The 24,257-nt window shown below is 42.2% G+C and overlaps 1 protein-coding gene across 1 annotated transcript in view; it reads left to right on the forward strand.

Moving 5' to 3' along the window:
• The first annotated feature begins 8,976 nt into the window (after positions 1 to 8,976).
• Positions 8,977 to 24,257, forward strand: part of KCNK1 (potassium two pore domain channel subfamily K member 1) — a 35,267-nt gene continuing 19,986 nt past the window's right edge. Inside the window, exon 1 of the mRNA XM_040552016.1 lies at positions 8,977 to 9,550. Within this exon, the coding sequence (XP_040407950.1) occupies positions 9,196 to 9,550 (355 nt within the window). The 5' untranslated portion in view covers positions 8,977 to 9,195. The remainder of the gene's footprint in view (positions 9,551 to 24,257) is intronic.

Below are 24,257 nucleotides of genomic sequence, written 5' to 3' on the forward strand. Positions count from 1 at the left end.
AGCATAAGAGATATTCCTAAACGTGTGTGCGCTCTCTGCTACTTATTTGTTCAGTGCTGCACAGCACCCACAACACTCCTCTGAACCTGAGAGAGTTAATTAATGTAAGGACAGCTTGAAACATAAACATAGCATTAAATCGATTTAATTTTCCTCTTTATAAAAATGTAGTTCTAAAATTGATTTGGTGGAATGTGTAGGAGAAGAGGGCTTTAGCCAGGAGCAAGAACGGGCATGGGTATTCTTCATTTAAACAAAGAAGTGGGGGAGGTAGAGAAAATCATAATGCAGCATAAAATCAGAATACATAGTTGGCAATGTTCAAAAAGGATTGCAAATACTAGTCCCCAGTCTCATCTTGAGAAAGTATTTTGTAGATCTGTCTTCAAATCAAGTGTGAGAGATCAAATGAGGAAAGGTGGCATTGTAAGAAATATTTTTTTCCTCTGAAAACGGGGTTTTCCAGTCTTTTATTCTTGATTCCTGGCAAGGTTGAGGACTTGTTTGAAGGACAGCAGGCTGCATTCTGTGAAAGATTTCAGGAGGAAGGAGGGAACATTTTTCTGCTAGCATATGTTGTAATTGTTTCCTATATATGTCTTACGAGCTAGACAGAATAGGATCAGGTCTCTGATGTTTGTTTTGACATAACAGAAAAAAAAATCTTTCTTTTCTTTCTTTCCTTCTCTCTCTCTCTCCTCTCTTTTTTAATTGCTTCATTCATTTCTGAAAATACAGAGGAAAACAATAAGGTATTTAGCAAAGTTTACTCTGTGTAAACTTAAACTTTAAACCATTTGTTTAACAAACTGTACACCAGAGAGGTTTTATAATTCTTGCACACATGCCCTCATGAACATTTGGTAAATGTTACAAGAATGTACGGTTCATTCTGACAGAAATGGATTAAGTGATGATAGTATTAGATTAAAAATCAGTCAGCCCAATAGCATAAAATCCCCTCGTACTAAAGCTATCTTACTACACAAAACTTCTTCTTTTCTCCTGTGATGTTCTTTCTATCCAAGTGTATCTGTTCAGAGGAAAGTGTAATATTTGGCCTCTGCCAAGTAGTAATTTTCTCAAATTTTAAAATACCTCACATGATTCAAGATTTACAAAGGTATCTTGTGTTGAGTGACAAAATTGTCCTTTTGTACTTCTGAAAGGTTTGCTAGGTTGATTGAGAGTCAGTGGGTGAAAATAGGACTCAAAATCAGTTTTGATTGATGAGTCAGATGACACAGTTGAGAAAAAGTAGGGCACTGCAGCTTGTGTTCCCTCCAAGTGGATAAAAATAAAGGACTAAATTTTCAAAAGATTCAGGTCACTGAAGTAGGCTTTGGTATTCATTATAGCAGGTGCATGTGGCAATAGTACCCATGGGCTGTTCCAGGCATTGGTTCAGCGAGACAATGAATTGCAATTCTTAAAATTTAACCCTGCTGAGGCAGGGTTGCCTGGAAAATCGATCTGTCTGAATAGCATGGCTAGGTGGAAGTATCACAGATTAGACAGTATTGCTTCTGTTTGCTCATTGTAACTCCTAAGATCATAGCATTGTATTTCCTCATAGTAACCCCTGCTTACTTTACTGTGATAATATGGGACTTGGGCGGTGAGGAATGAACGCCAAGGTGTGGTGTTCTGTGATGCACTCCTAGTGCAGAGCTGCCAGGACTGACCACAGGAAGAGATGGATTTGCTCTGCAGGAGGGGTGCCTGCTTCACCACTGCCTCCCACCGTGTGCTGGCTGTAAAGGCAAAAGGGTTGCCTGTGTTCTCCATCCAACTAGGACAGTTATAGGAAAATGTTGGGTGTGTGCTAGCCTACAGACAGCCATTAAGCTCCTTCAAGTTGTAGGATCCATCCAACAGAGGGAAGATCTAAGGTCAGACATGAGCATTGCATTGGTGTGCCTCGTTTTCAGGCATAGCTGAGGACCCAGGTTAGAGAGTGTTTTTTGTACTAGAGACTGCCAACCAGTTGTAAAATGGATCTCACTTTAGGATTTAAATTCTCTAGGAGTTAAGTCAAGAGTCTGGCCCCAAGAGGCCAAGTGGTCATACATCCTAGCTCTCAGCTATGGGAGAGCAAGTCTTTCTCAGAGCTGCATCCCTCCACCTTCCAGGGCCCCTTACTTCTTGGGCTGTGCGGAGGAAGCATCTGAACGTCATCCTGAGAACCTGCATCATGGCCAGTGTGTGGTGCTCACACAGGCAGCCACATCCACCACCGGACTCCCTGCTGCAGCAAAGTAACTTGGCCTGGAGGTGACGTGTAGTTACCGCAAGGCCTCATGTAGGCTGGGATGGTCACGGACATCCAGAAGTTCACTGTTACAAATGACAGCAGTTTCAAGAGCTGCCTAATTCAGAGTTGAAGAGCAGTCAGCATCTGAACTAAGCTTCGGCACGCTGTCTCCAGCACATGAAGAAGTCCAAACGCACACGCTGTTCAGTCTGAGCTAATTACCGAGGTCAGGAAGGCCTTGGAGAGCTGTGCTGTGCTGAGCACACACCCGGAGGCCCAGGGAAACAAGCGGAGTCAAAGGCAGCTGAAGCTGAAAGCTTTGGCAAGTTAATGTGACCTTTCCATGAATGGGAGCGAGGGCGCGTTGCTTGTCAGGGCAACGTCACCACGCTGTGTGCAGGCTCACTGCTGCGTGTCCTGCCGCAGCACTCGTCCAGCTCAGCCGGCTGCATAAACTTGTCTGTATGAGGACACACACTGAGGCAATGCAGAATGAATTAAAACAGGCAAAGGACCTAGCAGTACTCCCCAATGACAGTATTAAACTGGGAGACTGGGACTGGGCCTCAGCTAACCACAAATGGAAAACAAGGAATAAGGTGTGACCGCTGAAGAAAAGGAATTACAGACAGGCCGATTAGTGCATAATCTTTTCTGGGGCTGTGTGTTTTGAAAATGACCCAGAGAAAGCTGGCAGGATCATTTCCTGGGTGCCCAAGGACCAGGGCAACACCTTCGAGACAAAACCAACAGCTGGTGATAAGATCTTAGCCTCCGACAGCTGTTTGAGTCCACCTCAGCTACTGCATTCTTCTATTTTCTTCCATAACCATCTTTAACGCCAGGCTGCCAAGACGGGGGAGGAAGTACTAAAAATTCTACAGTGTAGAAGGAAGAGAAATAAAGCATTTTATGACCCCTTGTTTTCAGTACAAAGTATTAAGTACTTTGACTGGTTTTCCTCTTCTCAGCATCTTGAACAAGAGGTTAAAAAGACTGATTCTGCTGGCTGACTGCCACAGGACTTAGGAGGACAAGGTCACTTTATTTAAAACACTGAATTTTATTTAATGTAGTACTCTAATAAGGTCATGTTGACATCCTGAATTCTCTGGGTCATTACATTCCTTCAGCATTAATCCAATCCTACAAATCACGGATAATTACCTTTCTTCCAAGATATGACACAACTTAGAGCATAAATAACAATGAAAAGTTTGAGGAAGCACACTCTGAATGTATGTATTTATGTACATGTACAAGGCCCTCATCACCATTGGACCCACACCTCTTAGAGTGACCAAGCTCCTTTTTGAATAATGTCATAGGATAAACCTGACTGCAAATCTATACATTAGATTATTTTTTCCATGACATAAAATGGTTATCTCATTAAAACTATTAACTATCAGCTGCATCACTTGGACACTGAGATCACAGGTTAAATATGAATCCTTATTACAACTCTAAAGGAAATTACATTTACTCTGAACAAAGCATGACTCACTTGAGAAAGAATTTGTGCCTGACCATGCATATAAACTTTCTTGATTCTAAATACTGCTGCTCCATGACGTAAGCCTTCCCCTAAGCATAGCCCCCCAAAACACGTACATTCGTTCTTTTGCTGTAACAGATCAGTGGTTTTCACCTTTGTGGACAGTGTTGCACCATTAAGTTAACAGCATAAAATGATTTTTGAGGAAGCCACTAAATCTCCAGCCTCCCTCTCAAGTAGGATGCAACCAGGCAGGATATTGGAAATGGTATGGACACAGACTTTGCTGACTCTTTTTTCTTCCGTGGCAATATTTCTCCTGTCACTAGTTTGCTTGGTGATAAATTTTAAAGACCTGAATGTGTCTGTACTCTCCTATCACATCTCCATCCTCCTGCCGCATTAAGATGGGAATGAATCCTCTCTTCAAAGATTACTCTTTTCTATAAAGTCAGGCTGAGTTGTTTCTTGTTTCAACTTTTATAACATTTATATTGTTTGACCCAAATCTAGATGATTTCTTTTAGCCAGAATAGAAAGAACACTTACCCATCTGATACACAACACATGGCAACCCATCTGACTGCTTCTCAACTTAACTAAGTTTGTGTTGGTGTCTGCGAGGGCATAATTCTTACAAATCCTCATCCTGCTGCCCATGAGGGCGTGACATTCAATCAGAGCCACTAGATCACCTTGTTAACTTGCAAAAACCCACAAACTGAGTTTTCAGAAACAATTGTTCAGATATATTTTTTTCTACAAGGATAGGAAATATATTATGTTCCACCCTTCATTTAACAGACACAGCAGATTATGAAGGATTTTACTTCTCAGAACAATTAAATGTGGCAGAATCCTTAATGCAAGAGAATTCAGAGAATCTTGCATTTATGCCTTCCTTCCTTCATGTACGTGTAATTTAGGACCTATCAGAGATATTTTAGACTTGATATTGACTTCGAAAAACAACAACAAAAAACACAACTGAAGGACAAATCAATTCCCTATTGCTGTTCAGTATTCAGCTGTCAGGGTGACAGCTTTGATATTATTTCATGTTCTCTGCAAGTAACCATTTACTGGCTCCCACACTGTCCTGGTTCATCCCACTCTCCCCCCACTCTATTCAACGTACTTTGAGTTCACGCTATAGGCATGCCAGAGCAGAACATATTTGATTGATGATTGTTGTCTAGTAGATGATTTTAGTTACTTGAAGTTCTTCAGTGCAATTGCTTAAGCTTTTTTTTTTTTTTTTTTTTTTTTTTTTTTGAGAGGAAGGTTATTTTCTCATAAGACATGTCAAAAAGGAGGAGTTTGTGATTTTGCTTTGAGACTAGCTCTTTAAAAAAAAAAAACACAACACCTTTCATTCAACTTGAAAATCTCTGTGTATTTGAATAACTTTTGATTACTTCTTTTAGGTAATGAAAATAGCCTTGATAGTGATAACAGTGACAAATGTGGTTGCTTCCCTTTCCCCAGACTCTCCCCCTTCGTGGTCTAAAGCTCAGCAAGCAGAGCTGCGGAGCTCCAGCTTCAAATCTCCTTGTTGCCAATTGCCATTCAGCACAGAGCGTCACGGGGCACTGGAAGTTTATCGAGAGCTATTCTTGCTTTTAAGCAGAGCTTGCATTTGTCTCATGTCATCTTACATTTACCAGAACAAAGACTAGCCTACAGTGGCCCCCTTCACTGGTCACTCACTGTCTGCCACCAGGCAGTCATCTCCTTCCAGCCTACCACCACCTCCTTGTCTTTTGGTGTTTGGAGCACTTCAGATTTTCATTGGAAATGTGTCAGGATAAAATATTTCTTTAGTTAACATAGAAGCTCTGAGAAATACAGGCTGTGATTAACACAGAACCTCTCTATTTCAGTTTCACATCTCCTAACAGAAAGCATCAGTGATTCATGCTGTTCTGAGAGTGCCTTACATTTCATATGTATGAGAGAGGATTTCCTCAGCAAAGGTTAGCAGCCTGTGGAATAGACTGAAGAAGTTCCTAGCCCGGTGATGTGGCAGGGAAGTCATTACATCTCCCTGAGTAGCAGAGTTAGAGCAGGCTACTAAATTTCTGTATAGTTTTCTAGCACCTAAGGGCACAAACACAGTTTTTATCTCAGTTGTATGGGTGAATTAGAGCACCTGTCTTCTCTTCTACCCTCTCCCTTGGGTTCCCTCATGGGACAGGCAGCCTGTACCTGTATTTGTTGTGCCTCAGAACTGAGTTTGTTGTGACAGTGAGCACCAGTACCTACCAGCAGAAGTTTTTCCCACTCTGCTAGCAGCTGGATTTCTCCAGCAGTAAGGAGCCCAGACATCACTAAGCTTAGCTAGTGTATGAGTGATGTGATGATATGGTTTGCTTTGTTAACTGAATTAATGGTCTATGAAAAGGGATGATCACAGTAGAATGAAACTTCTGCTGGAAAACAACAACAACCAAAAAAATAAAGAAATAAAAACTGACCTGTAATAGCTTGCTCAAAAATTTAATTCATTTCTTGCTGAGGCACGTGGCAGCTTTCTGTTATACAGCACATAATACTGAAGTCAGTACAGTGAACCCTTGACTAGCTTGATCCTAGTAAAACGATGTGAAAATGGACTTAATTTACTCTGGAAAGAAAATGAAATGATATACTTGCATTCACGTATAGTATTATTATGCTAAATTACTGGCAGTATTATCAAGTAAATATGATCACTTAAACTCAGAAAACTAAATATTATGACACTTTTCTTTCTGCAAATCTATCCCAAAGAAAACCAAAATTTAATCATCAGGTATGTTAAGGGCTTGAATTTAAAACACAAACTTAAGCAACGGTGGCTTAACCTCCAATTGTCCAGACATTCACTTTGGAAGTAAGAACATGAATGCTTTGGTGACACAGCTGAGCTGCTCTGCTTTTGTGCCTCCTCTCTTTTTTGGGGAAAAATGACTCAGTTACAAGGGCAGTGCAGGTTCTGCTTGGCAGAGAGTCCTGCATTTCTCCCTAGCCCAGCAAGCCTGCAAGTGTGAGAGGTTTCTAAAAATGGAGAATGACTGATTCATAAAAACGGAAAACTGAAGGAGGCCAATGGAAAAAAATTCTTCAACTACGCAGCCACAGTTTCCTGTCACCGCTGAAGAGAGGTGTGTTCTTAGGCAAACATTTTCTAACCTTTAAACAAATATTTGGCTTGAAGGTTGGGAAAATACTGTTTTATAGCAAAGACATGCCCATTCTCCATCACAACTGCAACTGTACCTACCATATGTTGCCATAAATTTGATCATATTGTGAAGCCTATAGTATCTGGTGAACTGAGTGCACTTGGTCCAAATGTAGCCCAGTATGTCAGACGTATTGTTCTAAATGGCTTTTCTATTATGGATTGAGATACTCAATCATTTGGACATTGAGGGGACAAGTGATTAAGTAATTGGGTAGAGTTGGCCAAGCATACCAAATTGGTCAGTGGGTTCCTTGACCTCTTGTTCTGTAGTGGTGCTTAAATGCATGCTGTCTTAGTGCAATGCAATAAAGCATTTGTTTGGAATACTCCCTCCAAAAGGTTGTCTGCATTACATTATTTCAGACAGTATCCATTTTTAATTGTCATTTATATTGATTTAGATAGCCTTTCCCCTATATACCACCATTTTACAGGGAAAAAAAAAAAAAGTATTTTAAAGATATACTGATGACAGTGAAAGGTGCTGAAGTGACGATGCAAGGACATGACTTCTCTGCCTTTATCTGTGCTTCTGTCAAATAATTTCTGGATGTGCAGCACAGATTTTCATCAGTTGTTCACTTCAGACCCCTCACCCTAATTTAGTTGCACCACATCTGTTTCGTGTTACAATTTATATCTATGAAGGAGGCAGCTTGGAACTGTTTCAACAGTTGGAACCTTTTAACAGTTCAGGAGTTCAGCCGTGGGGGAAAAGTGCATCTTTCTACCAAAACACCCAAGTGTCCGCAATGCCCCCTCCCCAGTTGTACAACTGAATTCAGAAGGTGCAAGTGCAGGCACATCACATGTACATTTGTAGGCTGGAGCATGCCTGGACTCCTGGCACATGATCTAGAGTCTGCTTGTTTGGCCTGCCATGTACGTACCTCCCACGGCACCCAAAGGCACTACCTGGCCAGGCATTCGGGCTCTTTGGTTTCAGAATTACATCCTGGCTATGCAACAAGAACGAGCCCCTGGAACAACTCGGCTGTAGGTGGCAGTGGGGAATGGGCCAGAAACTGGATGAACTGTTCTGCCAGGCCAGATTCTGCCCGTAGCCTAGTTCAGCAGTCGTATGAAAGGAAATGCTAGTGAATCATTTTCAGTTTCTGGCATGACAAAATTGTTTTGTGACTTTCATTTTTGTATTCTCCTCCCATTTGAGTCCTTACAGCTTAGAGATGTACCTCACAGCTAAAGATATGTTGCTGCATTTGATTTACTCTGTCCAAACTCACCAGATTAACCTCATTAAATTCCAAATTTACAAACTGCTGCTTTCTTTCCGTGGCATCAGCTGAGATGTGGGGCAAAAGCAGTAGGCTCCTTCTGGGTGCGGTGCTGAGATCCCATCTTGTTTACCAGAAGCTGTGCTCAGTCCTCTTAAGGGACACCTGGAGAAGCCACACTTTTCTCCACTTCATTTCACGTGGCAGGGAACCTTCTTTGTGGGTTAACTGTGTGGTTGCTGGCCAGACCTCAAGATGGGCACAGGAGGAATATTTCAAGTTAGGCTTGAGAAGATTGCTGTTTTGGACCATTACAGAGGTCTGACTGGATGGTGTATTTATATGTAGTGTATCACTGTGGGCACTGCTCTGAGAACCAGCCGGGTGTTTCTTATGATTAATAGTAAGTATTTTCAGGAGTGCAGCACTGAATATGAGTAATTGAGCTTGGATGGTGCTTCAGGAGGCCACCAGCTTCAAACCTCAGCCCCAAACAGGCCCCGTTGTGAAGCCGCGGCTCTGAGGAAGCTCCCGCTGACAGGATCACAGCGCCCACCGCACAGGCGGGCACAAACCCAACCTCCTGCCTCCACCCGGCGTTACCACCCCCTGCTGCCCGCGGGGCGCCCCCCGAGGCGCTCAGACACGGTGCGAGGGCGAAGCCTTGCGCGGTGCCCGGGCTCCCCACACGCGTGAGGGGGGCGGAGGGGCGGGAACCTCCGGGCACCTCCCCGCACAAAGGGGCCGGAGCGGGCACCCGAGCGGGCGCTGTCGGTCGGTTCCACCGCCGTTACGGGCGGCGGCCGGCGGCCGTTGGCGGCGGTTGGCGGCGGCGGGCCGGCCCCCGGCCGCGCTACCTGCGCCGCGCCGCCACGTGAGCGCCACATCAGCGCCGCTCCCGAAGCCGGCAGCGGCAGCCGCAGCCACGGCAGGCGGCGGCGGCGGCCCCGGCCCCGGCCGCGCTCCCCGTCCCGGGAAGATGCTGCAGTCGCTGGCGGGCAGCTCCTGCGTGCGGCTGGTGGAGCAGCACCGCTCCGCCTGGTGCTTCGCCCTGCTGGTGCTGGGCTACCTGCTCTACCTGGTGTTCGGCGCCGTGGTCTTCTCCTCGGTGGAGCTGCCCTACGAGGACCTGCTGCGGCAGGAGCTGGGCAAGCTGAAGCAGCGCTTCCTGGAGGAGCACGCCTGCCTCTCGGAGCAGCAGCTGGAGCAGTTCCTGCTGCGGGTGCTGGAGGCCAGCAACTACGGCGTCTCGGTGCTCAGCAACGCCTCGGGCAACTGGAACTGGGACTTCACCTCCTCCCTCTTCTTCGCCAGCACCGTGCTCTCCACCACGGGTAAGGCCGGCGGGGCCCGGGGTGGGCCCCCGGGGGTGCGGGGCGGCCCCGCGGGGCTCCCCCGGCCACTTCGGGCCGCGCACGGCCGGGGCCTGGCGGCGGGGGCCGGGCCCCGGGTGCGGAGCGGGGCTGAGGCGAGGCCCCGGTCCCGGCCCGAGGCGGCCGGTGAGCGGCTGGGAAGTTTCCCTCGCGGCAGGGAAACCGCTCGCTCATCGGCTCCTTCGGCCTCTCGCCCGGCGAAATCCTGGCAGCCCCGCCGGGCCGCTGCCGAGGTAGCGAGTACTGAACCGCCCTGCTCGTGGCGGAGTTCAGAAATGCCCTCTTTTAGGGGGTGCCCTTTGTGTTCGTGCCTCCGGTTCTGAGGAGGGTTCACCTAGTTTTGGGGCATCCCGCGGTTGAGGGGAGAAGAAAGGCTTCGCATAGCCAGTGTCATGTTGCAGAGGCTCTGAGTAACCTTGTCTGCAAATACTGAGCTGTCATCCCACCTGGCCTTGGCTTCAGGAGGGCGTTGGGATATCTCGTGGTGGTGACAGAGGGGAGGCATCCCAGAAATGAACTGGGCAGAGTGGAAACAGGAGGCATCTGAGCCACTGGATGACTTCCCAGGACTGTCACAGTTTGCTTGTGTAAGCTATCTTTTATGTAAGGTGCATAACCCAGGACGGCAGTGGTGCGACCTCCCACAAACACGTACATTGATGTCCTTGCTACATGTTAAATTATTAAAAGTGAAACTGTATTTTAAGTCTGCCCTACTTAGCACTAGGAGCAAAAGTATTGACTTCGGTTAATTTTTAAAGAGGCAGGCACTGTGCTGATTGCCAAGCCCCCCCCCCCCCGTCTCATCCCCCTGCCCTCTCCTAAAGTTTTGGTGCCTTTGAAAACACAGCAAGGTGCCCACCTTCTGTGAACTTTGAAATGTTTTTAGAAATCTCTTTTTAGGGTCTCTGTCTCCTTTGAATTTCTTTGTCTGAATTTGGGGGGGGGGGGGGGGGAACACCTTGCTGTTAAGCTGTTTTAAAAAAAAATAAACTTCCAGATTTGGTTTGATGTTTGTGCATGAAAGTTCATGAGTGACTGAATTACTTACTGAAATAAGCAGCTAAGGCTTCTTGAATAAGAGAAGCTTTAAAAATTCACCCTAAAACTAGCCCAAACAAAGGGCCTTGCTCTCCAACTGATTTGAGTCTTGACAGTGCATTGGTACTACTATAAATGATGCTATTTTTTTTTCTCTGCCCATAAGCGATCACTCTTACTGTTAATGGAAATATAATGAGCTGATATCAATAATGACATTTAATATTTTGCAGTATACTTACTTGATCATGTTTTGGCACTTCCTGAATGATTAGGACAAGCATTGACTTTTTTTTTTTTTTAAACAAAAGTAATTGAATCTATAGATCAGGTTGTCAGCTCATTATAAAGAGTTGGATTTTTTTTATTTTTATATTTTATTTTTTAAAATAGGGTTATGGATTCTACTCCATCCCTTTGGTCCTACTAATTAGAAATGGAGTTTATATGAAGAGAAAGTGATATGCTTGTGACATATGCAATTAAATGTTTTCAGTAAATACATTTTTAAGCTTTAATCAATATACAGTAGCAATAGTAGTGAGACAAGCATGGAAATGTGATAGTACTTCAGTGCTTAACTCTTATTTTTCAGCAGTAAGGACAAACATGGAAAAGGGAACTGGTGCTGGTGATACCAACTGATGGTTGCTTCTGGGCCAGGAGAAGCAATGCGAAATTGCAGGGAGCACTTGGATGTTCCATATGTTCAGCTGACTGAGTTTGACATTCATCATGTAAATAAATGCACACCTACCTCCTGTTCAGAGGACAAAGCTTATCTCACAGCCTTCTAGTTTTCTATATAAAGCATATGGGAAAAGCGTTTAATCTTAGCATCCCCAGCTCCACTTCTTTTTTTCCTCCCATCCTTATTATATTCTTTGGCTTCTTACTAGCTAGAGAAAATCCTTGAAGGAAATGATAAAGCTACTTAAGAAGTCTGAATTATTCTTCAATGGAGGGCATTTGCAGAATAAATACAATAAGGCAAATTGTTACTTGGAAGAAATTCACATTGGACATGCAGACTGTCACAGGACAGTCACAAGCTGCCTGAAGGGTGGGTGAACAGAGGGCAGTGAAATGGGCTGGGGGGTGAGGCTTCAGCAGATTATAGCAGTGACTGGCAGCAGGTTTAACGACTTCTAACATATTTATTCCTCCCTATACAGATTAAGCAGTCATGCAGAATGACATATGAGCAATCTGCGAGAGGAAGCAATTTGTTCATTAAGCACTGACAACATAAACGCTAAGAATGTACAATTGTGTGCATCTAAATAGCATCTGTCCTGCAAACTCGTTACAATTATGTCCTTACACACATGTATGGTCAGTGCTAGATGTCATGAATAATCTTGCTGAAGCAGTTGTTTCTAGTTGGCTTTGTTGTGGGGCCATTATTAGAGACAAAACACATTTGTATAGTAAAAATGAAGTAATGTTTTGCGCTTGCTCTCCCAGGTGGTGTGCTTTCACTGTTCTTAGTACACTGTTAAGCTCTAAGATTTTACTGCAGATCAGTGCAATATGGGAATGCTGCGCTGTGGGGAATACTGTAGGCAGAATGGAGTGAAAAAGGAAGATGATATCACTTGTGTTGGAAGGTATGAAGAGTAATGTGGCTTTTATTTTTGAAGGAAAACAGATAGGAAAGGAAGGGAGATGTCGATTTAGGAACTTAAGGCCTGCATTTTGACACACCTTTTTGGAAAGGGTCTTTTTAGTGTAGGGATTGTACCGCAGCATTTCGTGAGAAAGGAGGATAAGTTTTATTCTGGCTGTCTGGCTTTAAGTATTTTTCCTCCATCACAAACATGGCTATGGGTTTTACTTAACATCCGTTTACCAGAGGGGATGGTGAGAAAGAGCTTCGTCGGATCCTTTTCTTTTGTGGCAGAGTTGGCAAGATACACTTTGCCCTGACCTCAGGAAAGGTGAGGAGAAGTTGTCTTCCATAACAGCAACACACGTTTTTCATTTTTGTTTAAGATCAGACTACACTCTCGTCTAAACCACAAGAATTTAGATCAGTAAGAAAAGGGAGGAGAGAGCTGTTAGTACTCAGACACTTCTGAAGCCCCTAACGTGGTTTTCTGCAAGGTAGTTAGTGGGTATCAACATCTGCAGAATTTAGCCTGTACCACTTGAAATGTTGTCAGTGGGGACTGGATTATGTTATGCCACGCCATGAGGAGTGATGCCCAAAGTCTGTGAGGTGCTGGCTTCAGTTTTCTGCTTGCTGCATTCTGAAAAGAGTAAAGAACACCTGTGTAATAGCTGTAGCTAAATGCTGACAGTGGCTAGTACCTTGAAAGTGCTCAGCTGAGGGAGTAGTAAAGAAACAGTATGTTTTTCAGGGAAAGTTTTTGTGTTCAAGTTACATAGTTTATATGAGTTTTACTGGCAAGCAGTATGAGGAATTAATGAATGTATCATTTGCTTCCTAAGGGCTTTCTCTGTTAGGTCTGATTCTCGTAAGCATCGTTACCGATAACTTGCAAAGGAAACTAAGCTATGCCTTTCTTATGAAAGAGAACAGACTGGGAGGTGGTGCTGGAGTCAGTGGTTGTGCTGCAAAAGAAGGTAGGCTTGATATGAAGTGATTAGGGAGGGAAAACCCTGTCAGTCTGCATCATTTTCTCCATGTTCTTCTGTCAAGAAGCAGTCTTTCTTATATTTCTGCCTCCTGGGGAAACAGACCCCGTATCCAATGCAGACTTAGCGTGCATTACGGACCTTGACAAATCCATGGAAGATTCGGGAACGACGTGAAAGCATCATGATGTCTTTGTAATATGCCATTCTAAGATTCATACATGCTTACAATAGAACCCTCAGGTTGAAAAGGCCACATGGGAATTTCATAACCTATGGAAGATGGTGAATTTAACTTCATTAGAAAGAGGGTACTTCACAGAGGCTTTAGTCAAATCAGACTTTTATTTGTTCTGTACTTAAATTTAATGTAAAACTTACTTTGTTTAAATTGTAGGCATCAGAATACGTGGTCTGTGTCCCTGAGGATGACTGTATTACCTCATTAACACACACTGAATAAGTGCATTGCACAAGTAATATGAAATACATGTCTAGAAATCTGGCATGGGATTTCCTGTAGCTTCTTGTATGAAAATATACAAATTTGGTGACAGTTTAAACTTGGTTACCTCTGACTCCCGCAGAAAACTGAAGCTTCATTGTGCTGCTGCTCTGCCTGTAGCACTCAAGGATCACTTAAATACCTCTGATAAATTGCAGCTACTGACCAGGTCTAGGATGCCAAACTTCGGGAAGGAACTTTGTTTCTCTTTTAAGAGTTGTTACTTAGAAAGCAACAGGAAAATGTAACTTGCTGGAGATTTTCTAGGAGACAAAAGTAACTGTGCTGCGCCCTGCAATAGAAGGGTGTTTGTGCAGGAGTGCTGGTAAGGAAAGCAAAGGAAACGAAGAGGCAAGTTGAGAAAGATGCCAGAGCAGGATTACATTCAACGTACCAACTGTTTGGATGTTGACTTAGGATGTGAGAAACCGCATTCTTTTCCCTCTTTTGCTTGGAGGGATCTGAACCCATACCCCAGGAGAATGGTCTGATATTAGAGTGCTCTGGCATCAGACTGTCATAGCTGCTCCCTGAGGCTGTTCCCTTCCAGATAGATCAGGAGACAGTCGTCCCTGATAGATCTATCAGGATGATAGATCAGGAACCAGGCATCCCACTTCTTTCTTTGTTAATATAAACACAGAGGGAAAGTCCTGCTCTCTGCCTGTGTGTCTGCTTTCCTCTTGAGGAAAATCCCCATTTTTAAAGACCACAGAGCAGCTCCAGACTTGCTGCTGCCCTATTCCGGTTTGGGCCTCGGGTTAAGGTGCTGTCTCCTGGGACATTGGAAATTTGAGTTCTGCTGAATGCTGTTCTCAGAAGAAGGATTTGAACTAAGGTTTTCTAGCCTTCTTGAAGGGAAAAAAAATAAAGAAGAAGAAAAGATTACCATTACGTGTCTTAGGAAGCTGTAGGAGAAGACAAGATGAGTATATAGAGAGAGTAAGACTGGAAAGGTAGATTGGATGCTTCTGGTTTCTCCCATCTCACAATGTAAAAACATGGGGAACATTCAAGAAAAGCAAAACAACCTCAAATTTAAAATTACCCAAGAAGGAACTTAGGTTTAAAAAAACAGCCCCACCAACAAACCTCTCAACCTTTCTGAGTTTGGGTGGGGAAAAAAATCAAACTGATGAATTTTATCAAATTGCTGGTATTAGTCAAAGTTAGTAAACATTTGGAAAGGATATTAGGATGCAAGCTGTTCTTTAGCTAGCAGAGATGACAGCTGCAGCCAGTAGCCTGGTCATATTACCTCTTGTGTGCCTGGGACAAAGTTCTTGTTTTCTCTAGTGAAGCAGACAGTAGCAGAGAGGAAATCCGTGTGTGTCCCATCTCATGTTCCGGGCTGGCTGGCAGTTCCTGGTTTCTCATGTGAGCACAGCCATCAGCTGTGCCAAACTTCTGCTCGTGCGTGCTGAAATAAAGGGCAGCAACGCTAGCTCTAATCCAATGTTTATGCTTTACAGGCCAATGAGTAGTGAAGACTATCTCCTGGCAGAAACCAGAGAAGCCGTGGAGTAGCGTTACTGTATTATTGCTCAGAGCAGTGCTGGCTGGTAGTGGATGAAGTGCCTCTCATACCTGCTCTGTCCTTGCTTCTGCATCGTGCTGTGCCGCCTGCCTTGCTAAGTTCCCAGGGATGAGGAGCTAGCCCAGCAGCTTTCCACACTGGAAGGACTAATACCACCGCCTTTCTTGTCCTTCCATGTCAGGTCTGAGGTTGCTTTTCCTCTGCTGAAGGAGAAAATAAAAATAATAATAATAATAATAAAACAGTCCATTGAACATAGAGTATAACTGACGTCAGGACTGAGTTGATGGTATTCTGCCCTGGGCTTATGAATCGACTCTTTTCATAAATGTTAACTTTGCTATTTCTCTATTTTTTTCCTAATTCTGCTGTGTTAAAACTACACGTCATAGATTACATGGCCTCTGGTTACTCTGTTATTATTTCTAATTATTACTCTGCTTGGCTTGGTTTTGTTCTGTGATATTTACGTCCTTATTGAGAGGAAGAGTAATATCTCCAAAAATTTGCCTTTTATTAAAAAGTTTGTAATCCTTTTGCAAAGTTGGAATTTTTACTACTGTTTTGCTGACATCTCTAGATTGATTCCTAAGCTAAAAGTTATATATGCCTTCGAAACAGGACTTCTAAAATGCATGCATTTAACAATCAAATTCTGCAGTTCCTAGCCATTGTTTACTAGGATTTTCACTTGTATGTGTATACAACTTAAAATACCTCTTTTTTGAAATACCTAGTTTTTCTTGTTTTCATTTATCTGTTTTTTGTTCTTTGTTTCATTTTGACCCATAGCACCATTGTTTTAATCTATGCTTTATTTTGATAGAAGAACGTGATGATCCAGGGAGAAATTTCTAGTTTAGCCACTGCTCCAAGTTAATTATAAACTAGGCCACAAGCTGCTAAGCCATATGAAGACCATAATGTTCCTTGGCATGTGCAGAAGTGGAATTTTCGCAATCTGAGGAAAAATTGGGATACCTGGTTGAGTTTCAATGAATTCATGATTAGAGGGTAGCAATAAAATGCTTTTTGAGAGTTAACTACTTAAATTCCTCCTGTGTCTCTGGATCTGACCTCAGCTGCTTGTAGGTTGATATTTGTACAAAATTTAACTGTAGCCCTAGAGTGGTTACTAATGATGACCCAGAAGACCCTATGAGAAGTGTCACTGCATTTTTCTCTAAAGAACCTAGCTAAAATCTTTTATAAGATTGTCCTGATGAGAAATGCAAAGAAGTGATCTGTTTAAGAAACAGGACAGAAAGAAATGAATAAAACAAAGCGTTTCAAGTGGCTGTGCTTCAGAAAAATGTCAGAGTGGCTTTCACAAGAACATGGATTTTCTCTCCTCTGGAAAGAAAAAGATACACATTCATCTCTGAAAACAGTGGATGAAAACTTGGAGGAAAACCTCATATGAATCAAAGCAGTGTACCAGCTGTCACCAGACCACAGGCATGAAACCACTGAGTGTTACCACAGTCCGTGTTCTCAGACGATTTTTGTGCCAGTAGTCTAAGCAGCTTCAGAAGGCATCACAGCGTCTTTGAGGCGTTGAGGCAATGCAGACACGGAAGCAGGGAGATGGCCAGGGAATACTGCCTAAGCAGCAGCTGAGGGACAGGGCTTGCTTGGGAGACAGGTTTTGCCAGCAGAACAAGCCAACCCAGCAGTCTTGGTACCAGTCTGCTTGGGTGTGAGAAAGTGGAGCTGTGCCCTCTGACCAAGCTGCATACTACTTACCAGTAGAAACTTAAATAGCAGCTTTCCATGTTTCTCCTGAAAATCGGGAGTCTAGCCTGATATTAAGCTGACATGGAGTAGAGACTTTCTGCATTCTTTTTTGTCTTCTACTACGAAACAAAAACTTCTGGAGTAGCCAGAACTTGTATGCAGGATGTTTTCAAGCAAAATTTAATAAACAGAAATTTAATCCTAATAATACGTGAATCTAACTTCTAAATTTTGACCTTTACAAATGAAAATTCACTTCAGACAGCACTTAGATTGTGGGACTTCATTTCTTTGTTGTGCTGGCTGTATGACATTGGTGGGTCTATTATGCTGAAATGAGTATAAGAGGAATACTTTTCCCAAATCAATATGAAAATATTTTATTTAGTCACTAAATATTATCCATCCAGTGTTTACAGTAAAGGAACTGCAGTTAGCTGATACTGATATGACTGTATGCCATTAAAATAACAAGTAGGGTACGCATTTGATTCACCATAAATACTTGCTGCAGTGTTGGTAAAAGCTATATGCCAGACTTTTTGTACAGAAACATGCAGTGAGACTAAAAGGATGAGCCCAGGGTTTGTCTTTCATGCTGTTGGGGAAAGAAACACAGTTTGATCTACAGAAAACAACACAACTACTAAGCCTGTGAGAATCCTGTCACAAGCGCACGTCTGCTTTTGAGTCTTCCTTTCAGCTGTGATGTGCTTAAGGGTGACACATGAGTATCCCGAAGCTAAGCAGAATACAGAATTGCGGGGCAAAGGTCTCCTGCGTCAAGGAAAGGGAGGCAGCTGGCTCGACAATGATTGTAAAATTTACTGCTGTTCCCCAGATTCTTCTCCCTTTGGGTTATATGCAAAGGTTAGATACACACTATAACTAGTTATTTTAAAATGCAAGAAGAATTCTTGGCAAGAAGATGCAAAAGTGATAGACAACCTCAAATTATGGCAGCACTGGCTTGCATGGGGCTCATGCTTGCTTTTATCTTAAAGCCTGCACTGACTTCTCTCTTGTGTGATAGTTGGGCTTTTACTTTATTTGTTGTTTAAAGCCTACAAGGAACATACTGACCACATATTTTGCTAGGTTGAGCTTTTAAAATGGGATTGGCAGGCTCAGACACTGCAACATGCAATAGTAGTGCCAAAGTCCAGAGGCAAGCTAGAGTGGGTGCCCTCCTTTGTTTTTCATATAGTTTGAAAAGGGTTTTGCTCCTTCAGAGTCACCAAATGCAAAGGCAAGACAGATTCTGGTTTTGTCTCTCCACTAGTAGGCTGGGATCATAGGATTCATGGCTTTAAAGAAAGCTGTAGTGGAAAACAGCAAGTGTGCTCTGAAAGTAGCAATGTGTTCAGAGATTGGTTTGAAAAAAATAGTAGTAGCTTGGAAGTTTAATTTTGGGGAACTTCATTTTACAATCCTTTACATCTAACTTCATAAAAGGGAGAAAGAAGTTCTAAAAATATCTTCTTGTGTTAAAGATTAACAGGAGAAGGCCATGACATCTCTACTCTGTGTATTATTTAAGTAGCTATTTACCCAACTGCGTATTGTATGAGACAGACATAAGCCTACAGGAAATGAGAAGACCCTAAAGCAAACCGGAGAACTTAATTTCTTCTACAGCTTTGGAAGCTTTAGGGTATATATGACTTACTAATGGGTAATTAAATTTTCATTCACAGCATGTCTTGTTACTTACTTTCATGGTTACATTTTAACTTGGAACACTGACGCAGTAGTATAGCTAAAACGACTAAAACTCAGAGATGTGTCATTGTGTTACCATTTGAAAGTCCTAGCTGTAGAAAACTGTAAGAGTGATGCATAGAAATGAATTCAAAATGCTGTTAATCATCTGAATGGTTAGTATTGGACAATGAAGCTCTTCTATGTTAGAGACTGTTTAATTCACCTGTGTGTGTAAGCACGTCTGAGAAATCAAGGTTCACAACCTGTCTGCTGGTCCTCTACTGCAGCTCCAGTTGGGCAGACAAACAACTCTGAACATTGCCTGACGTTGCATTCTGTGAATCAGAAACGCACATTGATAAGAGAAGAGAAAATCTAGGGATAGGGCAAGCTCCTGCCTTACTTCGTTACTGGAGTTATTGTACATTTATGTTCTGCCTATATATAGTGCAAAAATAAATCTTTATCTCTCAGATCTTTCTGTGCAGCCATTTGTACTAATTGAAGCCTATTGAATGTTCAGGTCATGCTTTCTGGGGTAATTGCTATCTGACAATTTTGTATGCTGCTTAGAGGAAAATGTCACTTATACTAGAAGTTGTTGGTAATAACAAATCTCAACCTAAACTGAAAGATAGGAATTCTTTCAACTCCATAAACAGCTGTTTGAGTTCCAGATACTTAGATGTCACAAGGGAGATGGTGATAATCTCCCAAATTTCTGAACTGCCTTCTAAAAGTAGATGCTGAAGCATGTGTGTAACAGGTACTACTTTACTGGATAAAGCACTTTTCTGTTCTTTTGGGGATAGAGTGGTATTTCTGCATGTATTTTGCAAAAGAATGAACTAAGGCAAAGAGAAAAAAGCAGTTGTGAAAGTTTGTGTAAGTCATTAGTATGGCTGAGAATAGTAGCCTGAGAACTTTGTCTTTCAGCGCTCTGCTCCTCCTGCTAGGTGCTAGGCCATGTTTTCCTACAGTAAGCTGACTTTTTCCATCCCGCAGATGTGCTTTAGCACACTTTCATTTTCTTGCATTGGATGGTTGGTTTGGTGGTTGTTTTTTTCAGTTTGGTTTGGTTTTTGGTATGTTTTTTTTCTTTTTTTTTGAATTGTTTTAGTAATAATTTCTTTGCTCAGTAATAATAGTGAAAATTGCAGCTTCTTGAATAAGGACTTAGAGAAGCCATATCAAAGTCTGTAATACGCATTTCTGTGTCTTCAGTGGAGACTCCAGAAGCATTGCCACTCCCATATAGGAAATTGTTCAGTTGTGTACTCTGTGCAGAAGACAAGATGGTTATCAGTTAATACAGCCCACATAACTTATCAAATGCATGAACAGCCTTTGTGGGAAGAAGGTAGAGTTTGCTCTGCTTTAGCATGCTGGTTACTTCTCCTTATATCTAGGAAAACGTTTGCCCAGGGTGAGGTAAAACAAAATGTGCTGAGCCTACCTAACAACCCTGCCATTGGAAAGAAGATATCCTGGACTGTTGACTCCCACCATGTGGCCCAGCCTTCTTCCCTGTGGTAGCTGTGTTGCTTCCTGGACCACAGCAGTAAGCCAGCTCAGCTTATCGGCCTGGAAGAAACGTAGGTGCTTTCTGCAGGATTAGTTTGCTCTGAGTTAATGCAGTCAGATAAGCTACAACCAATGCAAGAGGGATAGAGCCACAAAGGGAAAAGGATCTTCTTTCTCAGCTGCAACTCTTAGATCAGATATTTCACGTAACAATTTGGTGAAAGCATGGGAAGAATCAAAAATGCATGGCCAAATCGACAACAGGTGTAAAAGGAGCTGGCAAGCTAAGAACGTGTTCCTGTAATGATGATGTATCTGACAATTGCTCATTGCCCCTTGCGAAGGAGCAATATTTCAAGCAAGATTAAAGTGACATCTAGCAAAGCTGAAAGAAGCTCCTGTTGATAGAGATGCTGCCTCTGAAATATTTCTACACCCTGCTAGGACTCTATCCACTACCCCAGGTACACACATCTTAGGGGGAGCTTTATTTTTACCCTGCTATGTAACTAGCATTATTTGATAAATTGTCATTTTTGAAACTAATACAGAACTAATACCTTTGTGTTTAGTTACCGTAACTAGTTTATGAATCTTGATCCTTGAAAATTACAAGAAACTGGGTTTTCAGAGGGCCAGACTCTTGCAAAGAAATACCTCTCTTGACAAGATGTGCTAACTATCAATTTACACATTGCTGACCCTGGCTCTTCACTGCCTGTCTTTATTTTGGAATCACCAGCCAGATTATCACCTTCTTCCCCCACCAGTACATTGGCATCTGAGAGGTGCCATTTACAGCATCCCACATCCCTTAGAGAATCACAGGTTGCATCAGTCAAGCCTTTTTCTTGATGGCCTCGGTTTGCAAATGCAAACACTGAAAGGAAAGTGCTGAACATGAAGCCCCCCACACGACTCAGTCTTTCAGGCTGGTCAGATGCTCAGCAGGTTGATGCATATGCTACCATATGGTACTGGGACCTGAGGAGATGGGACCCAGAATCATTGATTGGTGTTGATGGTCTTGGTCTGATGCAGTGGTCCAGAATTGTGATGGAGCAGTTAGTGCATTTTTGATGAATTGTCCTATGGATTTAATGTTGCCTGCTTTCACTGTGTGCAGGGCTATCTTATTCTGTCCCTGAGAGGCTAGGATGATATATTTTCACTAGGTCAATCATACTATAGTTGCAAGAATTTCTGAAGATATCATATACTCTACCAGGAGGCATTTTGCTAGCAAACTGAAAAAATATTCACGATCTTAAAACAAATTGCCATTAATCTAAACAGACAATAATAGTGTTTGAAACCCCACAGCATTCAAACTGCTCTGTCTTTATCTTTACGTTGTTGGCTAAATGTCTTGTGTCTGTAGTTTGCTTTTCTAAACACTACATTGCGATTTATTTCTAAAGAATTTCTAGTTAAACAAAGCTGTCTACAGTTCCTCTTATGAACAGAAATAGTATGTGCAATTACAGTGCTGTTCTTTTCTTCTGTTTTCCCTGTATTTGTTGGTAGGGCATACAGTTGTGATTATGCTGGCTATCCTGATTCCAGTGTGATTAATTTAGTTTATGGTTCCTGCAGTTGGTGTTTGCTATATGGGCTGTCCTAAACATGTGAGTGATTCAATACTCAATATCTGTAAAATTTGTTTACAGTTCCATAAGCCAGCTCTCAACAGTTAAAGTATTTCCCCATTGGGCCTTGCAAATTAATGTTCTGTTTTGAACGTGAATGTGTGAGTCTGTTCAGCTAGGCTATGTTTGGATGGCAGAGTACCATCAAACATTGTCTTATGGACTGTGATTTGGAATAAACTATCTCATCTGAAAGATATTTCACTTTGGCTATTGATTAAACTTATACTTATCACTTCTGAAATTAAAAGACTTATTTTTAAGTTAGGAATGAATATTCCAGGTGGAACATACCTTCCGTAAAACTGGAGATTGACGCGCTCTAGCTCTGTGTAGCTTGGTTAGTTGGTTCACTGATTTCTGCTATTTGTGTTGATTTGCTTCTATTTTGCTCTACATACTGTTGAATCGTCCATATTTCTCAGGAATAGCGATTAAAACAAAAGGTAGAGATAGGATTTATTTGTATGCAAATGCATTATCGTGTCTGATTGATGTAAGTATGAAATACCAAAATATCTTACAAAGATATGAAAGGACTATGTCTTCCTCTGTCAACAAGGGAGCTGATGCTAGTAATTTCCCCAAGTTCCACATGTCAAATCTACAACAAGAGTAGAAGTATAAATTCCTATTCCCCTGCTGTATTTAGTAGATAATACTTTCTTCTGTGTGAGGTTGCATTTTAATGCAAAGATGCTGCTTACAGATTTGATTTTAACTTTCCTGCATGAAACTGCTTAATTTTTAATGTTGTGCGATAATTCTTTACTGCCCACAATACCAGTTTCATTCACTGTTTTCACGTCCTGTTCTTCCTGATGGTGCAATAAAACAATTTTTCAGAAGTGAAGGTGGGAAGCATACTAATTTGCAGCTGGTTGTTTCTTTTTATTCCCAGATGGTTGGAAGAACAACTGTGGCTCGTTTCAGTGCAAGAAATGATGACATAGCAAGACCAGATAGGTATTCTTCACTAATTAGATGTGATGAAAGCACTGCAGTAAGTGCTACTGCAACACATTTAAAGCTTGTGACACCTCCCAAGATGGATTTGGAGTGGTACCAGGTGCCCGTTACCAATTTTAGAAACCTCTTCCCACTACACAGTACCAGACTTGTTCTCTTCAAGCTGAGTACCATACTGCACAGGTGCTGGGCTCATCAGTGGCAGCTGGCACATCCCTGTAGTATGTGCATAAACAAGGTCTTTCAAGTGGTGGAGGCTGAAGTAATTGATAGAACTTTAAAACCTGTTACAGAACGATTAGCGGAGGTAGGGAAAGAGAAAATTACAGCATGAAATGAAATCATGGTTCCAGACCTTTCCCAAGAAACAAAAAGCTCTATCTTCTGCCAGTCTCTTCAGAACATGTTTACCTTCTCAGACGCATTGCAATTAAATGCTAAATGCATTTCTAAGCTGCTAAAATGAATTTTTCTGTAGGGGACATTGCTGCAGACTGCCATATCTAAAGACAAAATCTAGAAGTATTACTGTTGTGTAAAACATGTCAACCTTTATGCTGTAGTCAAGGTGAAAGTCTCAACATGCTTTTTACCAAAAGAACACATGAAATGAAAAGATCATGTGCAAGCTAATGACTAAATCCAGTCAATAATGTCACTTTCTTTCCTGGTCTCTTTGCCAAAACACTTTGTGTTTAAGATTTTTCTTTCCAATATTGGATATTTAAGGATGTGAATCCTAGGAAGAACTGCAGAAGGGTTTGTACCTCTTTTCAATACCTTGAAATTGGTGTTGAAGTTTTTAAGGTTTTTAATGAATCCGTTTCTTTGCATATTAATCTTAGTGATCTGTGGCTTTAAAAATCCATTATTGTGGGAATGTTGCTGCACACGTGTTGCTAAACAGAATACAAAAACCCTTTACAAAAGGTAAGCACAAAACCTTGCCTTGTTTTCTAACGTTTCAGAGAACTACCAGTAGACCTTCCCTAGTAAAGCCCGTTCACATTTCTTTTTTTTTTTTTTTTTTATCAAATTTTAGTTTCCCAGGTAGAGTTTGTTCTATCAGGAAATATTCATAATAAAGTAATCTGGTGGGGGGCCTCACTTTGATACAGATTTTTGACCATCTGTTGCCTAGCAGGCAGGTAATCCAATAAAAGAATAATTGGAATTTTCCTTGCTGAATGCTCAGAGGAGCCCTCAGGAAGTCTAACCTTGCTTTTGACCTGTTGGGGTTGGCTTTTATTCAGCAGACTTTCGTCATTTTCATCCTTTTTAGCCCTGGAAATGGAGTATGTGCCTCACCTGGAGTCCTGCCACCTTTGTCTCACACACAGTAGGTCCCTTTCTGGTGGTGAGCAACGTGTGCTTTCATGTAGGCTGTGCCAGAAACGTCTA

The sequence above is a fragment of the Cygnus olor genome, chromosome 3 (genome assembly GCF_009769625.2).
Source record: "Cygnus olor isolate bCygOlo1 chromosome 3, bCygOlo1.pri.v2, whole genome shotgun sequence".
In the NCBI taxonomy this organism is placed as follows: domain Eukaryota; kingdom Metazoa; phylum Chordata; class Aves; order Anseriformes; family Anatidae; genus Cygnus; species Cygnus olor.